Here is an 18,351-nt window from a genome sequence, read left to right as displayed (position 1 = left end):
GCTAGAAAATGTCACTCGGTATAAGGAAATTCAAACAAGCAAAAAGACTTGGGGAAGAAATCAAAGCATGTTGGTAGGTAGGGAGGCAGGAAGAAAGAAGGGAGGGAATGAGTTATGCTGCCAAGTTATCAGTCACCCTCTCATGTTCTTAAGAATGCTTCATTTCTTTTGTTTGGCCAGTTTGACCTCCCAGATTCCCATAAAGCACATGATCCAACTTAACTGTTACCTAACAAGGCCAGGGTCACTTATACGTTCTCGCCATCTAAAGAGAACACTGGCCTGGGATTAAAGCACAGACCTTCTAACTGGGAACCTTCCACACAGTCTTCAAGTGACCTACCACAGCACCAGCAGTTGAAATGAAAGTTCTAATCTCTTCCCTCCTTCTGCTGCTGCTACTAATGCTGATGTCCATGGTCTCCAGCAGCCCAAATCCAGGTAAAAAAAAGATTAAATTTTTTTGAAAGGGATAAAGGGTGGGAGAAAATGTGGCAAAACAGAAAAGAGTATGACCACACATGCAGTAAAATGTAGCCTCTTCAGGCTACAGGAATGAGGGGCAAGTGAGCCTTTCTCTGTGCCTGTTTCCTCATTCGCTGATTTACAAAAAGGAAAGAACTGTACATAAATCCAAAGAGGGTTGTGAGAGTTAAAGGAGCCAGCGTGTATGAAAGTGTCTGGAACTGTACCTGGTGGGAGAAAAAATAACTGCTCTTCAAATATTTGCTATCTTACCTCTCCCCCAATCCTTGTTCCAGAGAGTAATTTCCCCTGGGGAAATTACTGGTGGCGGTAGTAGGAGGATGTTGAAGGCAATTGTACATCTGTAGACAATAAGGAAGTCCTCGATTATATTCTAACAATTTTTAATATGATTACACGGTAAGGTGATAAACTAGAAAAATCACACCACCAGGTAGTACCATGTTTGAAGCTGTAGCCACACCAAGCCCTGTTTGAACAGCTCACCTTTGGGAAGCAGACCTTGGGTTAGGGGTTCTGAATTGGCTCCAGCTTTCACTACAGCCCAAGTGGCCAGGCCCTTAGCAGTACAACTGTGCAGAAGGGACCGATCCCCATGTGTGCTGCCACTTGAGGGAAACATCTCCCAAGGGCCACTTTGAAATGAAATAGCTTTGTAACATACTTAGCATCGACTCGTGGTCCTAAAATCAGGAGTTCACCCTACTCCATCCCAATTTCTAACATCCCCTCCATTACAGAGAGAGCTCTCTGGAAGCTGCTGGGCCACACAGCCTTAGGGCCTAGAACACCCTTCTGGAAGGAAAGGCTTTTCCACCACCAGGACTGACACCAAGGCTAGAGTCCTCAGCCTGGATTCAAAGCTCCAGCCACAGCTGCCTTTCCCGTCCACCCCTCCTCGCACTAACCAGGCCTCTGGGCTCCACTCAACTAGACCTCGGGCTGTTCCCGAGCTGGTCCTGTGCTTTCCCACCAGCTCAACTTTGCTCACACAACCTGCCTAAAACCACCTCCCCTCCAGCCTCCCTTGACTCCACCCAGGATCAGATATGAGCTCTCCCTCATGTGAACAAGCTTAGCCCTAACTTGACTCTCTCTGCACTTTTCATGTTCTGCCTTAAGTTGAGGTGTTGGCGTGCATCTCCCACCCCCACCCCTGCCCTTCTATCTGCAGCCTCCCCATTGGCACAGACTGGTGTATTGTTTCCACATCGCTCACATTATCCGGCACAGTGCTCAGTAAATATTTGCTAAGTGAAAAAATAAAGCCTCAGATTTCTACGTTCAAAATGTTGCCTTTAGAAGACTTGACACCTGGGTTTCATAGCAGCTCTATTGACATTAGGGATGGATAATTCTTTGCTGTAGGGGTGCTGTTCTATGCGTTGTAACCTGTTTAGCAACATTCGCCTGGCCTCTACCCACTAGAAGCCAGTAGCAGCCTCTCCCCTACCTCCTCCCAGTTAATACAGCCAAAAATATCTCCAGTCATTGCCAAACTTCCCCTGGAGGTGGAAACCACCCTCCAGTTGAGAGCCGCTGCTTTATACCAATAATCCCTACACATGGAGAGATTTTTTGACTCCCGGAACTTTTAGAATCAAATTTGAATTCAGGGCAACTGCAATCCAAATCCTGGCTCCATCACTTACTTTGAAACCCTGGACAGGATGCTTAAAATTTTTGAACCTCAGTCTTACTATCTTAAAATGAATAAAATACCACTTAGTGAATACAACTGCTGTGAAGACTAAATGACTGCTCATACGAACCTAGTAAGAGTTCAATAAATGTAACTGAGTAAAACAGCTAAAGTAGCTCCTAAGGCACAAGGGCGACAGGTTGGGGAAAGCGCACTCCGCCGCCAGGTGGCACAATGACAAACCACATCGGTTCAGTGATGCCCGGGCTCGATCCTTGTTTCCCAGGCCAGCATAGTTTGCAACACAGGACCAAGTCTGGAGGAAGGAAGTAATACTCCTTCAGCCCCTAGAGAACTTTCTCAAAATAAAATCTGATCCTACCTTATCTCTTTAAAAGAAAAAACACATACATGCTTAATATGCTTTTTACAGGGGAGGGGGGAAAAATGAAATCGGTAAGAAGCGATGACAATGTTAGGAAATAAATTACTTACAATAATAGAATACGCATTACTTATAAGATTATTTATAACTTATAAAATGACCTGTACCAATAGCACCTACGTGTTAAACAATCCTTTGTGGCAGGCTGTCCTCAGCACTTCATATGTATTACACTTCATGTGTCTTCACAGAAATCTAATGTATTTTTTTAACTTTTCATTTCTCAGACTTAAATATTGTTGTAAAAATAATCAGAGTTCCAATATATCCTCCATCCAGGTTTTTTTCAAATAACACCAGACATAACCATAATACAATTATCAAAACCAGAAAATTAGCAATGATACAATACTACTAGCTAATGGACAAATGTTCAGAGTTTGTTAATCATCCATTGATGTCCTTTTCCCGGTCAGAATCCAATCCAAGATCCTACACTGAAGAAAGTTATCATCTCTCCTGGTCTCCTCCAATCCAGGGCACTTTCTCAGAACTTCCTTGTCTTCCATGCCCTTGACACTTTTGAAGAGCACTGTCAATTATTTTACAGAACGTCCCTCAATTTGGACTTATCTGATGTTTCCTCATGATTAAATTCAGATTATGATTTTTGGCAAAAACACCACAGAAGTGATGTTTGCCTTCTTGGTGCAACACATCAGAAGGCCCACGTTAACAGTATCTCTTGATGTTAAGTTTGAACACTGCTTAAGGCGGTGTCCATAAAGACACTGTTTTCCCATTGAAAATAATAAGTATCTTCTGGAGAGACACTTTGAGCTATGCAAATAGCCTGTTTCTTCTAATCATACTTTTGCCAATTAATTTTGAAAATCATTGATGATTCTTGCCTACAACAAGTATTACTATGGCCTTAGCCAAATGGTGATTTTCTATTTCCATCATTCCTTCTAAATTTATCAAGTAGGATTCTACTATAAGAAAGAGCTATTCCTTCTCCCCTTTATTCAGGTATTCAATTATTAGTTTATATAAGTAAATTCTCAGGGATATTTGTGTATTATAATTTATTACTATCCTTATTTATAATGTTGTTCATATTGTCCCAAAACTGGCCACTGAGAGCCTCTTCAGACTGGCCTCTGCATCATTTTGACAGATTGGGGTTTTTTTTAGCAGTTTTTGACTTTCTGATACCACAAGATGTTCCAGGCTCATCTTCTGCTTTCCTTCCCTGTCCTTGGAGTCAGCCATTTCTCTAAGGGGCCCTGGTTCCTTTAATGGGGGAGTGATATACACAAACCTTGCGCACAAAGGTATTACCCATTGCTATTAGGGCTATTGCATCTAGGCCCTCTGGCGGACAGAGCGAAGAAACAGATGTATGTACACACATACCAATATACTTTTTTTAGCCCCATTTTATGAATTAGGTAAATGGGGCACAGAAGAGTTAAGCAACTTGTCCAAAACCACAAAACTAATACACAGTGGAACTGGAAAGTCAAAATAACAACAGATCTACCACAAAAACTAACAAGTGGAAGCTACTTCTTTACATATGCCAAAGAGCAGAAAGCAATAAGCCAAACAGTCCAGCATGGACATTTACTTTGGGAAATAATCAGAAGTCTGCAATAATAACCATTATGTACAGAACACCTCCTTGGGCACTGGGCCACACAGTAGTTCATTTACTTCTAACAGCTTGGCAAGGTGGATACCAATACTGTCTCTTTACAAATCAGAGAACCAAAGACCAAAGAAGCTAAGTGACTTCTCCAAGACCACATAGTTAAGTGACAGAGCAAGTAGTTGACTCCTAAGTCTGTCTGACATCAAGTCCATGCTATTCCACCATATCAATATTTTCCAAAACTGATTTTAGTTAGAACATAAATTAGCTTTTACTTTAATAGTTATATGTTTATTTTAATGCGTGTTAGAAAAAAGCTAAGCATGTATCAAACCCACAATCTCATAGAAAATACTGCATTGGATGAACCTCTTATGTAAATCAAATTTGTTTAGAGCAGAAGTATGAACTAAATAGTATAAGAGGTGGTATAAGCTATAGCAAAAATTGCAAAGGCGGTTCAAAAATGTCTGATGTTTGTTTTGAGGTACATAATACTATATTAACATGCAGCTGTATTTTCAGTTACACCATGAAATTAGGGTCATGCAGGGCTGCAAAAAGAACAACAGACTAAGAGTCTTAAACCTGGATTTTAGCTCCAGATGAGTCATCTTTACCTTTGTGAACTTGGGCTTTTCATTTGCTTTCTCTGGGTCTCAGTTTCCTTACCTGGGGGAAAAAAAAAAGAGATAGTGATTTAGTTAATTTGTATAACCCTTTTAAAAGCAACTTAGTAATGGTATCAAAAAATATAAAGGTAAAAAAAAGGGAATATAAACTGTTCTCAACTTTTGCCCCAGTAATTCCATTTGGGAAATCTTCCCTAAGTCAGCAATCCAACATTTAGAAAACAATTACAAGCACAAAGAAATTTATCAATATCCAAAAATAATACAATCTAAATATTCAGCAATGAGAGAAAAGTTAAGTAATCTGGAGCACATAAAATTGGGAATGTTATCCAGTCATTCAAAATGTCTGTTATAAATGTTGTAGGTAACATAGCAATATGCTTATATAGTGAACAAAAAGAAATTTATTCACATGGTATGGTTATCATGATCTAAAGAAAATCATATGCAGGAAACATGCCAAAATGCCAACATTTGGTGAGAATAAGATTTCTTTATTTGTATTCCAAATTCTCTGTAACATAGTTACGTTGCATTTAGAATGAAAAAGAAAAACTTCTCACTGAAGGGATTCCACTGGTAATCTCTAAATTCCCTCTGGTTCTAATATTCTGTGGCTTTACTCTGGAACCAGAAATGGAGGTCAGGTGAGAGTAAAATATTAGAAAAGTTTAGATGGCAGGGGCTATGCCTGTTGAAATTATTTTCACACAACTCAAAACAGCATATGAGAACAATTTGGAAACCAGCACTTGGAGAAATGATGCAACACCTTCCATCTGTGTGGCAGAAAGGGCATGAGTCTGGGAAATAGGGGAGTTGGATGGAGCCAGATGCTGCTCTAAGGGCCCTTTCTAGACAGCTTGTCTGTCTGCTTATCACAGAAACATAAATGTGCCTATGATGTGTCAGGAGCCGTGTAGCTGAATGACTTCTGAGCCACTGGTTCAGAGTCCAGTGAAGGAGAAAGATTTTTAGTTTGCTAGCACTACCACGACAAAATACCACAGACCGGGTGGCTTAAACAACAGTAATTTATTTTCTCACAATTTTGGAGGCTAGAAGTCCAAGAGCAAGTGTCAGCAAACTTGGTTACTTTGGGGACTCTCTCCTTGGCTTACAGATGGCCGTCTCTTTACTAGTTCCTCACCTGGTCATTCCTCTGTGCGTGTAACATGCTTGGTGACTCTCTGTGTGCCCAAATCTCTTCTTCTTTTTTTTTTTTTTAACACTTTTTATTGAGTTATCATCATTTTACAGTGTTGTGTCAAATTCCAGTGTAGAGCAGTTTTTCAGTTATACATGAACATATATATATATATTCATTGTCACATTTTTTTCTCTGTGAGCTACCATAAGCTCTTGTATATATTTCCCTGTGCAATACAGTATAATCTTGTTTATCTATTCTACATTTTGAAATCCCAGTCTGTCCCTTCCCACCCCCCGCCCCCTTGGCAACCACAAGTTTGTATTCTATGTCTATGAGTCTGTTTCTGTTTTGCATTTATGCTTTGTTTTTTTTCAGATTCCACATATGAGCGATCTCATATGGTATTTTTCTTTCTCTTTCTGGCTTACTTCACTTAGAATGACATTCTCCAGGAGCATCCACGTTGCTGCAAATGGCGTTATGTTGTCGGTTTTTATGGCTGAGTAGTATTCCATTGTATAAATATACCACTTCTTCTTTATCCAGTCATCTGTTGATGGACATTTAGGCTGTCTCCATGTCTTGGCTATTGTAAATAGTGCTGCTATGAACATTGGGGTGCAGGTGTCATCCTGAAGTAGGGTTCCTTCTGGATATATGCCCAGGAACGGGATTCCTGGGTCATATGGTAAGTCTATTCCTAGTCTTTTGAGGAATCTCCATACTGTTTTCCACAGTGGCTGCACCAAACGGCATTCCCACCAGCAGTGAAGGAGGGTTCCCTTTTCTCCACAGTCTCTCCGGCATTTGTCATTTGTGGATTTTTGAATGATGGCCATTCTGACTGGTGTGAGGTGATACCTCATCGTAGTTTTGATTTGCATTTTTCTGATAATTAGTGATATTGAGCATTTTTTCATGTGTCTATTGATCATTTGTATGTCTTCCTTGGAGAATTGCTTGTTTAGGTCTTCTGCCCATTTTTGGATTGGGTTGTTTATTTTTTTCTTATTGAGTCGTATGAGCTACTTATATATTCTGGAGCTCAAGCCTTTGTCGGTTTCATTTGCAAAATTTTTTTCCCATTCCGTAGGTTGTCTTTTTGTTTTACTTATGGTTTCCTTTGCTGTGCAGAAGCTCATAAGTTTCATTAGGTCCCATTTGTTTATTCTTGCTTTTATTTCTTCTAGGAGAAAATTTTTGAGATGTATGTCAGATAATGTTTTGCCTATATTTTCCTCTAAGAGGTTTATTGTATCTTGTCTTATGTTTAAGTCTTTGATCCATTTTGAGTTTATTTTTGTGTTTCGTGTAAGGGAGTGTTCTAGCTTCATTGTTTTACATGCTGCTGTCCAGTTTTCCCAACACCATTTGCTGAAGAGACTGTCTTTACTCCATTGTATATTCTTGCCTCCTTTGTCGAAGATTAGTAGACCAAAAGTTTGTGGGTTCATTTCTGGGCTCTCTATTCTGTTCCATTGGTCTATATGTCTGTTTTGGTACCAATACCATGCTGTCTTGAATACTGTAGCTCTGTAGTATTGTCTGAAGTCTGGGAGAGTTATTCCTCCAGCCTCTTTCTTTTTCTTCAGTAATGCTTTGGCAATTCTAGGTCTTTTGTGGTTCCATATAAATTTTACTATGATTTGTTCTAGTTCTATGAAATACGTCCTGGGTAATCTGATAGGGATTGCATTAAATCTGTAGATTGCCTTGGGCAGTATGATCATTTTAACAATATTGATTCTTCTAATCCAAGAGCATGGGATATCTTTCCATTTTTTAAAGTCTTCTTTAACTTCCTTCATCAATGGTCTATAGTTTTCTGTATATAATTCTTTCATCTCCTTGGTTAGATTTATTCCTAGGTATTTTATTACTTTGGGTGCTATTTTAAAGGGGATTGTTTCTTTACTTTCTTTTTCTGTTGATTTATCATTAGTGTAAAGAAATGCAACTGATTTTTGAAAGTTAGTCTTGAAACCTGCTACCTTGCTAAATTCTTCGATCAGCTCTAGTAGTTTTTGTGTGGACCTTTTAGGGTTTTCTATATATAGTAACATGTCATCAGCATATACTGACACTTTTAACTCTTCTTTTCCAATTTGGATCCCTTTTATTTCTCTCTCTTGCCTAATTGCTCTGGCTAGGACTTCCAAGACTATGTTGAATAGGAGTGGTGATAGTGGGCATCCTTGTCTTGTCCCAGACTTTAGTGGGAAGCTTTTGAGTCTTTCACCATTGAGTACTATGCTGGCTGTAGGTTTGTCATATATAGCTTTTACTATGTTGAGATATGTTCCCTCTGTACCCACTTTGGTGAGAGTTTTTATCACAAACGGGTGTTGAATTTTATCAAATGCTTTTTCTGCATCGATTGAGATGATCATGTGGTTTTTGTCCTTTCTCTTGTTGATGTGGTGTATTATATTGGTTGATTTGCATATGTTGAACCACCCTTGTGTCCCTGGGATGAACCCCACTTGGTCATGTTGTATAATCTTTTTTATGTGCTGCTGGATTCTATTTGCTAATATTTTGTTGAGGATTTTGGCATCTATGTTCATCAGTGATATTGGCCTATAATTCTCTTTTTTTGTAGTGTCTTTGCCTGGTTTTGGTATCAGGGTGATGGTGGCTTCATAGAATGAGTTTGGGAGTATTCCCTCCTTTTCAATCTTCTGGAAGAGTTTGAGAAGGACTGCTATGAGTTCTTTGTATGTTTGGTAGAATTCCCCAGTGAAGTCTTCCGGTCCTGGACTTTAATTTGTAGGGAGGCTTTTTATTGCTAATTCAATTTCATTTCTAGTGATTGGTTTGTTCAAGTGGTCAGTTTCTTCTTGGTTCAGTCTTGGTGGACTGTATGTTTCCAGAAATTTGTCCATCTCCTCTAGGTTATCCATTTTGGTTCCATATAGTTTTTCATAATATTATCGTATGATATTCTGTATTTCTATGTTATTTGTTGTAATTTCTCCATTTTCCTTTCTTATTTTGTTTATTTGTGCTCTCTCTTTTTTCTTCTTTGTGAGTTTGGTCAGAGGTTTGTTGATTTTATTTACTTTTCCAAAAAAACAGTTTTTGGTTTGATTGATTTTTTTCTATGGTTTTTTAAATCTCTACTTTATTTATTTCCTCCCTGATCTTTATTATTTCCTTCCTTGTGCTGTCTTTAGGGGTTTTTTGCTCTTCTTTTTCTAATTCTTTTAGCTCGTTGGTTAGATTGTTTATTTGAGATTGTTCTTCTTTTTTGAGGAAGGCCTGTATCGCTATAACCTTCCTCTTAGCAGTGCCTTTGCTGTGTCCCATGAATTTTGTGTGGTTGTGTTTTCATTTTCATTTGTCTCAACGTATTTTTTAATTTCAACTTTAATTTCATCATTGACCCATTGGTTTTTTAATAGCATGTTGTTTAATCTCCATGCTTTCCTTTTTTCTCCTTTGTTTCTCTGTAGTTGATTTCTAGTTTCATGGCTTTGTGGTCAGTAAAGATGCTTGAGATAATTTCTATCTTCTTAAAATTGTTGAGGCTTCTTTTGTGCTGAAGTACATGATCAATCCTAAAAAACGTTCCATGTGCACTTGAAGAGAATGTATATCCTATTTTTGGGGGTGTGTAATGCTCTGAAAATATCCACCAGATCTAATTTTTCTATTGTAGTATTTAATTTTTCTGTTGCCTTATTTATTTTCTGTCTGGTAGATCTGTCTAGTGATGTTAATGTGGTGTTAAAATCTCCGACAATGATTGTATTCCCATCAATTTCCCCCTTTATCTCTGTTAGTAATTGTTTTATGTACTTAGGTGCTTCTATATTGGGTGCATATATATTAATGAGTGTAATATCCTCATCTTGTATCACTCCTTTAATCATTATAAAATGTCCTTCTTTATCTTTCTTTTTGGCCTTTGTTTTAAAGTCTATTTTGTCTGAAATCAGTGCTACTACACCTGCTTTTTTGGCTTTTCCATTTGCATGGAATATCCTTTTCCACTCTCAAACTATATGTGTCCTTCTCCCTAAAGTGGGTCACTTGTATGCAGCATATTGTAGGTTCTTGCTTTATTATCCAGTCTGCCACTCTACATCTTTTAACTGGAGGATTTAGCCCATTAACATTTACAGTAATTAATGATAGATGTGTTTATTGCCTTTTTGAACTTACTTTTGCAGTTGCAAAATTTCTTCTTCTTATAAAGATTTCAATCAGCCTGGATTACAGCCCACCATAAGGGCCTCATTTTAACTTAATGATCTCTTTAAAGGCCCTATCTTCAAAAACAGTCATTCTGACTTATTAAGAGTTATGGCTTCATTGAGTTTTAAGGGGACACAATTTAGTCCACAACATATTTCAAACAACAAACTGTAAGTGTAATTGGGCAATGAGAGAGCTGCATTCGAATGCCATGGGGAAACAGGTGAAGACATAATTAATTCTGACAGGAAAGATCAGAAACTCTCATTCAGAGGAAGCATTATCTGGGCCAAGTTCTGGCCCCAGAATCTCTATAAAACATCATACCTGATTGTCATACAAATATTTTAGGTATGACAAAGTGGAATAAGATAGCATCAGGCAATAAGACAGCCTTGAATAGAGGCCTAAAGGGGCAAGGATTTGTTCCAGAGGAACAAAGATAAATATTGTCTTCTTATGGTTAAACTGCAACTATGCATTCAAATACAACCAAACATGGAGGTCAGGTGAAGTTCCTGACTGCTTTATGGAATAATCTACTCCTTGCTCTCATTCCTAAGTCTTGAGGATTTTCATGTGTGTAGAGGGGATCTTAATGGAGGGAGGTTGTAAGGTCTTGATTAACCCTTACCTTTTGTCCTCTCTTCTATCCAGAAGCTGTTCCTTCTTCCCCTACCTCCAGCCTAGCTTTTCTCTAGGCCAGACTGTAAACCTCAATTCCTTATCCATTTAAAATTCTTCTCTCCTGAAGTGCCCTAGGATCCCTGAGTGAAAAAAGAAAAGAAATGGAGCTGCACTGACCTAGGCAGCACAATGATGGGGGATGGTTTCTTTTGGCCCCTTCCCTTTCCAGTGCCTGGAAGTGACCTGTTTCCTTCCGACAGGGGTCGCCAGAGGCCACAGGGACCAACGCCAAGCTTCTGGGAGGAGGCTCCAAGAAGGCGCCCAAGAATGTGACTGCAAAGGTCAGTAATCAACATCGACAACAGCAATGCACCATCAAAATCCCAACTCACTCCCTCGAGTCCCTCTGAGACCAGTGCAGATGTTACCTGAGCTGACCTCACCCTTTCCCCTCTCCACCAGCCCACCACATGCAGCACCAACACTTATTTTCTTCCTGAGCCTCAGGCAAGAGCTGAGGCGAGGGCTCCAAGGTCCAGGGGAGAGCTGCCTGAATCTCTGGCTGCCCAAACCCCCCTTCCCTTTTTTCCCCCAACAATCTAGGGCTGTCTTCCAAGTTCTTCCTGGATCCTCTTCTCAATCTTACTTTATTCACAGGTAAGACTGGAATCAGAGGATCAAAATGACTTGCTTGAAGTAAAGCAGCCACTAAAAGGCAGACACCTAGGTCTTCCTCCTCACTTTTGGGTCTCCCTAATGATACCCTCATGCCTCTTCCTCCAGATCTGCCACCAAATTCTTGCCCATACAGGTCAGGCAAAACAACCTAGAAACCCTGGTGCTCATAGAACTGGATGTGGTGACTGTTTTTGTTGACCCTTTGCCACACCCACTGCAGTATGAGAAAGATGCGAGGAAGATGCCAAGTGAAGCCCTGCCCTCAAACATATTAACCCTCCTAAGCAGCAACCCCTTTATTTCAGATTGGTTCCTGAGAGCCTCTGAAAGAAAACTCATGACAGTGCCCCGGCTGCCAAAGAAGCCATGTCCCTGTGATCGTTTCAAGGGCAGGGTGAAGAAAACCAGTAAGTTGCAAAAGAATGACCTTCCTTAAACTTGGTCACTCTGTGGAATCAACTAGGGATGAAGCAGGTGTTGAAAAGAGACAAGAGAGATGAAATGGAGACCAGGATAAGCACACACCTCACCCTTTCTACTCAGTGTCAGCTTGTAACAAAATAGGAAGAGCAAGAAGAGCAAAATACAAGTTTCCTAATTCTAGAAAGGCTTATGGAAATGCCTTCATTTACAAGGCTGTTGTTTATCAACGTGGAGGGAGATGGGGCTGCTGGAGACCTGGTCATTGATCTCTGACAATGACACCATTGTCAGTGTCAGACAGTATTTGATTCCTCCCTACTCTAGCCATTATTAAATATCATATAAAAAGAGATTAGCAAATGAAAAACTGATTGAAAGTATGATATTTTCAAGAATGGGATAAATCAAGATCTTTATATTACTGTTGATGGAAGTAAAATATAATTTTGTAGTACCTACCACAAACTTAAATATTTCCCTTTTAACCATAATCTTGCTTCAAGAAATCTTTAGTATAGAATATGAGCATGGGTACTCAAAGGTATATGTACAAGAATATTAATTATAGCAGTATTTGTATTGACAAAAAAATTAATGTTCATCATAAACAGACTCATTGTGTGATCATTTTGCAATATATGCAAATATCAAATCATTATGTTGTACCCCTGAAACTAATATGTTATATGTCAATCATACCTCAATAAAATATATGTTCATCAAAAGAAAACTGGGCAATTCAGAAGTTGTCAAAGATAATTGGGCAGATCATTATGTGTTAATGAGAAAGATATCCACCACATATTAAGTGAAAAAAAGATGCAGAGACCCCCTACTTCAAACTCATCACAAAAATAAATTTCAGGTGGATTAAAGACATAAATTTGAAGGACAAACTTAGAAGGAAATATAGGAGAATATATTCATCACCTTGGGGTAGAAAACTATTTCTTAAACAAGTTACAAAAATATAAGTCATAGAGGAAAAGATTAATAAATCTGACTTCACTGAAATTAAGAAATTTGGTCAGTAAAAAGAAAAAGACAGTCTACAAAGTAGGTGTAATTTCTGCAACGTGTATAGTCGACAAAGGGTTAATACTCAGACTAGATAAGGAATTCCTATAGATCAATGAGAGGAAGGCAGGCAACATAACAAATAGGCAAAAGACTTGAATAGGCACTTCAGAGACAAAAAATAATCCAAATGGCTAATAAACATGTGAAATGCTACTCAACCTTGCTAGTAACTGGAAAAATAGGAATTAAAGCCAAAACGAGATCACTCTACATTATCAGATTGGCAACAATTTAAAAGTCTGACAATATCAAGTATTAGTAAGAGTAGAACAGAGAAAAATCTCACCTCCTGCTAATGGGAGTGTAAAGCGGTAAATCACTTTGAAAAAGTGCTGGTAGTTATCTACTAAAGTTTAAGCTCTGTGACCAAGCAATGCCACTCTTAGAAGTATACTGAAAAGTAACACATGTGTATATACTGCAGGAGACATGTACAAGAATTTGATGGCAGCACTGCTCATAACTACCCCAAAATGAAATTTGGAGAATGAATAAATAGTGGTATATTCAAATACTATATATTTGTGAAAATGAGCAAACATGAAACAATGTATACAAATCTTACCAGCACAATGTGGAGTTAAAAAAAAAGACAAGAGAATGGTTGCAGCATGATTTCATATACAGAGTTTCAAAAAAAAGGCAAAATTAAATTATTTAGGAGTGTATACCTAGGTGTTGTAACTCTAAAGAAAAAAAAAAGTAAATGCCTACTGTAAAAGTCAGGATTACTTCTGTGAGGAGAGGGAGGATAATGATCAGAAAAGGAGGATGGTTGCTGACAATATTCATTTCTAGGCCTGAGTAGTAGTTTCATGAATAGCTTCATTGTAACTATTTATTGAACTGTACATGTAAATTTTTACAGGTTTCCACAGTTACATGATATTGTACAATAATAAGAGATTCGTTAAAGTACAGAGACAACAAAATGAATAGCATAAACTCATTTTTGTTTCTTAGAGTAAACTATTATATTTATATACAAATAGGTACAGAGGACTAAAGCAAACTATTAGCAATAGTTCTGTGGGGTGGGGAGTGGAGAGGCTGGGATGAGGGATGTCCTTTAACTTTTTACTGAATATTTTTTTATTTTAATTATTTCTACTGGATAAGTATACTTTTAACATTTTAAAAACTCTCATAAAAATTAAATTTTAAAAATGTTTTTAACATTAGCCTCTCCCTTTTCTTTTTACCCTAGGACACCAAAGACACCACAGGAGTCCAAACAAGCACTCCAGAGCCTGCCAGCAATTTCTCAGACGATGTCAGCTGGCAAGCTTTGCTCTGCCTTTATAGGAGCTCTGACAGCCCACCCTTTTGATGAAACATTCTCAGTCAACAAGACAGTGAGCACACCTAGAAGATGCTTTTCTCCCACACCAAACTCCCCATCCCTGTCCCCACTCCCTATCATTCCAGTATTCTCAAAAAACAAAACAAAACAAAACAAAACATTTTCCCCAAGATTATTCATTCCTCTAGTGCTTTCTTCCCTTGACAATATTTTCCTGTGGCCTCTCCTTACCCAGGCTGATGCTTAATTACCTGAAAGAAGCCAGGAATCTCAGGGTTCTCAGCTGGACCCACCTGACCTTAAATACAACCAGGCAAATAGCAGACAGAAGTCAATAAATAATTTAAATGTAATAGGTCAAAATCATTTCTTTCAGTGGGGTCTGGAAACTTATATTTAATCCAGATGACTCACTTTAACCTGTTCATTCCAAACTTAACCTGATCCTACACACACCTCTCCCCAACATCATCCTCCCTCTCTTTCTACTGCCCAATGTGTTAATTCTCTTACTCACTCAACAAACCTTTCTGAGGGAAGAGTTAGGTGGGGCAAAGAAGTTAAAGCAATGAGTCAGACAGTGTATTACTAAAGATAATATAGGTTTAAAAAAAAACTAGTAGAGTTTTCTAGCCTGTAAAATGCCTCCAGTATTCATCATCATCATCATCATCATGATCGTCATCGTCATCATTAATAGTCATTGGACTCCATGAGTTTCCAGTCTCCTACAGAAGACATATATGCAGAGGCATAGTTCAAGGCTAGAAAGATGGTGTGGAAGATCTCAGATGCAACTGAAAAGGGCTTCAAGCTATAAAAATAGGAGGATGTCTTTTTCTTTAACATGAAAGTAAAATAAACAGAAGGATATATAAAGAAATTAAAGTGGTAACCATTTGAAAGAATGAATAAAAAGAGAAAAAATTACAACAGGGTAAATCCTGCTTCCCCCTCTGACCCTTTCCTCAAACATCAGAGGAGACTAGAAAAGGATCATTCCTCCAGAATCATCCCTTGTTTCATTAAGCTGAAACAAATGACTAAGTTGGGATACTGGCCTTATTTGAAGAAACATTTTAACTGAGTGGTGAGTTGGGCCTCCTCTGGTAGGAGACCACTGGGCACTCAGCCTCCTTTTGTTCCCAATCCCTCCTCCCCCAGCAGGAGGCACAGACGTATTTCACTTGCACAGGAGTGGGGGACCAGCAATGGTTGGCCCAACTGTCAATTGTCTTAAAAAGGAAGAGCAGTGATGCCAGGATGAAGGAGTGGAACCCAAAGGGAGGTGCCACCATAATCAATCAGTGAGGGATCTGTGACAAAGGACGGAGAAGCCTGGGAGCTCAACAACTCCTGTGAGCAAAATAATAACAGTGGAGCCAGGTTCTAAGACAGTATCTAGGCCTGACTGAACCACACCAGACACCTATCAACCGGCCAGCATCTGGGCCAGAAAAGACACCCATAGCCCAGACAGCATCTGAGGCTCAGCAGGGACCCAATACATAACAGGAGCCTGCTTTACAGCAAGGACCCATCACTCAGCAGGAGCCCTTTGCCCAACATGAAGCTGAATCCCAGCAGGAAACTTAAGACCAACAAAAATTTACTTTGCAGAAGGAATTTCTTGCCCTATAGGAGCCTGCAGCAGAGCAATCACCTCCTAACTAAAGGGTGCCCTTCAGGAAACAGGAAGCTGCCTCATAGCACACACCTAGTTCAGAAAAAGAATTTAGAACTCAACAGGAGCCAGAATTGAGAGAGGGACCTGTATACAGAGAAGCTAGGACCTGGCCCAGTAGAGCCACCTCTAGCTCATCAAGAAGCTAGAGCAATACCTCTGGCTCAGCCTAGACTTGGACCCCAAAATGATCTACCTGCCCAGACTAAACTTATGTTCCAAGAGAGACAGTGACAGTCAGACCCTAGGCCCAGTACAAAACTCCAGCCCAGGGAGCCAAATCACAAAAGGAATCTTTGGCCGAGTGGAGATTTCTATCACAACCAAACCAACCATCCATACAGCAAATGGCCTCAGAGCAGGAGACACTTCTTGAATGGGTCAGATTCTGCCATAGATTCAGCTTTGGGGTCCGTGTTAGAGTCAGATTCGCCAGCCAAGGTGGGTGGAACAGTGGCCCAGGGAATGAAGCTGGCCTTCAGGGGGAAACCTGGTTACGAAGTGATGTCAGGATTCAGCGGGATGCCAGCACTCAGGAAGAAAACCAGCAGCTAGACCCCAGACACTACCGGAACACAGGTGAGTTTAGCTTCGAGGAAGGGAGCCTCCCAGGGATGGTCATTCATTCCCTCAAGAAGAACTAAGACCTCCAGAATGTCAGGTTAGCTGAGGTCCTCTCTCAACAGTCCTGCCAGACACAGGTCAACAGCCCCATTTGAAACAGGAGGGAGCTGAGGCCTAGAAAAGAAAAGGATTTTGCCTGAGGCCGGGCAGTTAGGGCTGGCCAAGCCAGGGTACTCAGCCAGGCTCTAACTCCTTCCCCTGCACCAGGCTGCCTCCCCCGCGGGAATCTGGGAGAAATCAAACAGAAGCTGTATGGGTCTCTGGGCGAGGGGCCAATACTCATTCCTGGGTCCCAGAACTCTCTGAGCACCACTCTGGGATAGGCACTGGGTAGGCACCTGCACACCTTGCTGAACGTGGACACTTACCTTCGGGCAGTTTCCACGCGGGGCAGGCCGAAAATCGGGCAGGAGCGACATTTGAGCTCTCTGGGTTGCCCAGTGGGCAGGAAGACACTTGTTTCTCTGACAGCCTTCCCCTCAGCCGAGGGGGAGTTCCAGTCCCGCCAGGACCATGGCCTCCTGTTATCATCTCAAGAAGGGGGAGCTGGGAGAGGGCGGGGGCTCCGCCAATGTCCAGGCAAGGTCAGGGCTGCGTTGGGGGAGAGTTGGGGGAGCGTTGGGGGGAGCGGTGTGAGCGGGTCGTGGGCCCAAGACTCCGCTGGTGCCAGCACTCCTGCCCCTCCTCTGAGGCCGGCAGTGATGCCCCCCAGGTCCAGCCTCAGGCCTTGAACTCAATGGTCCTGCTCTGCACAAGGGGGGCACGCAAGTTCTAGCCACGGAAGGTGGGTGACGGTGGTATAGCCTGAGGCGGGGAAAACAATGCAGCCCCAATCCAGAAACTGAGGCGCTGTGAGGCCAGCTAGTCCGAAGACTGGTAATGCAGGTCTCAGCCCAGAGGCCTGTGCCCCCCGGAAGGGCTAGGACTGAGGAGAGGGTCGTCCGTGTCTCTCAGTGCCAGGGCTGGTCATGTGCTTAGGAGGGCGGAGAGGAGGGGCGGGGTGGGAAGAGAGGATTCCAGATCTGCTATTTCCGGCCTTGATGGTGTACAGCTGTTTCTCTAGGCCTCCCGAATCCAGCCTCAAGGGAGGCCCTCACCGCAGCGCCGCCACAGCCAAAGCCGCCTCTTCCGGACAAAGACACTTGAATGTGTGCGCATGCGCAAGCCTTTAGGGCCCCCCCCACCCCGGTTTCCCGCCTTTTCCCAGGCATGCGCAGTTCCCGCTACCGCCTCTCTTCCGAATGGTTGCACCCAGTTTGAGGCTATTGCTATAGCGCTGAGCTTTATGTAACCACCTCTCTTCCGTTCTACCCGGGAGGGAGAGTAACGAGATAAGAACTCCAAGAAAGAGAGCTATAAGAGAACTAGAAGACAGAGGGCGGGGAAAAGGCGGGAACGAACACACACACACACACACACACACACACACACACACACACGTTCTATGGGATCCCTACGTGGGAACGTGAGTGGGAAGGCGAGGCTGAGAGCCAACACGTGAGAAATCTGGGCTTTCAAGGCTTCCCTGGTAGGGTGACCTCCACGGAGTCTAGTTATGTCCAAAAGACGGATTTTACCGGTCATTAGCTAGTGGTGGTGGCGGGGCTCAATAGGCCAGCAGTTATGCCTCACAGGAGACATACAGACGAAAACCTCTGCTTCACTGCATCCCTTCGGGCAGCAGCCTATGGGGTGTGGGTGCAGATGGCATCATGGCAACCTACCCCGTCCCAGTGCTGCAGTCTACCACCTCTCCCTCTCACCTCTGAGCCTC

General features: G+C 41.3%; 1 protein-coding gene and 1 long non-coding RNA gene across 2 annotated transcripts in view; one reads left to right on the top strand and one right to left on the bottom strand.

The window, feature by feature from the left end:
• The window catches only part of LOC141578587 (uncharacterized), a 107,197-nt gene extending 100,902 nt beyond the window's left edge, over nt 1–6,295 (bottom strand). The window contains exons 1-2 of the long non-coding RNA XR_012509004.1: nt 5,369–6,295; nt 4,791–4,842 (exon numbers count right to left, since the gene is read on the bottom strand). This is a non-coding gene — a long non-coding RNA (uncharacterized LOC141578587). The remainder of the gene's footprint in view (nt 1–4,790; nt 4,843–5,368) is intronic.
• Nucleotides 225–14,622, top strand: CXCL17 (C-X-C motif chemokine ligand 17). The gene is made up of 4 exons (XM_010947304.3): nt 225–441; nt 11,046–11,126; nt 11,769–11,870; nt 14,174–14,622. Exons 1-4 carry the CDS (start codon nt 363–365, stop codon nt 14,269–14,271), a joined length of 360 nt encoding a protein of 119 aa, XP_010945606.1. The 5' UTR covers nt 225–362; the 3' UTR covers nt 14,272–14,622.
• The last annotated feature ends 3,729 nt before the right edge of the window (nt 14,623–18,351 follow it).

Source organism: Camelus bactrianus, chromosome 9, assembly GCF_048773025.1.
Source record: "Camelus bactrianus isolate YW-2024 breed Bactrian camel chromosome 9, ASM4877302v1, whole genome shotgun sequence".
Lineage (NCBI taxonomy): Eukaryota > Metazoa > Chordata > Mammalia > Artiodactyla > Camelidae > Camelus > Camelus bactrianus.
The sequence above is the reverse complement of the archived record's forward strand: the minus strand, read 5'-3'. Positions and strand labels throughout refer to the sequence as shown.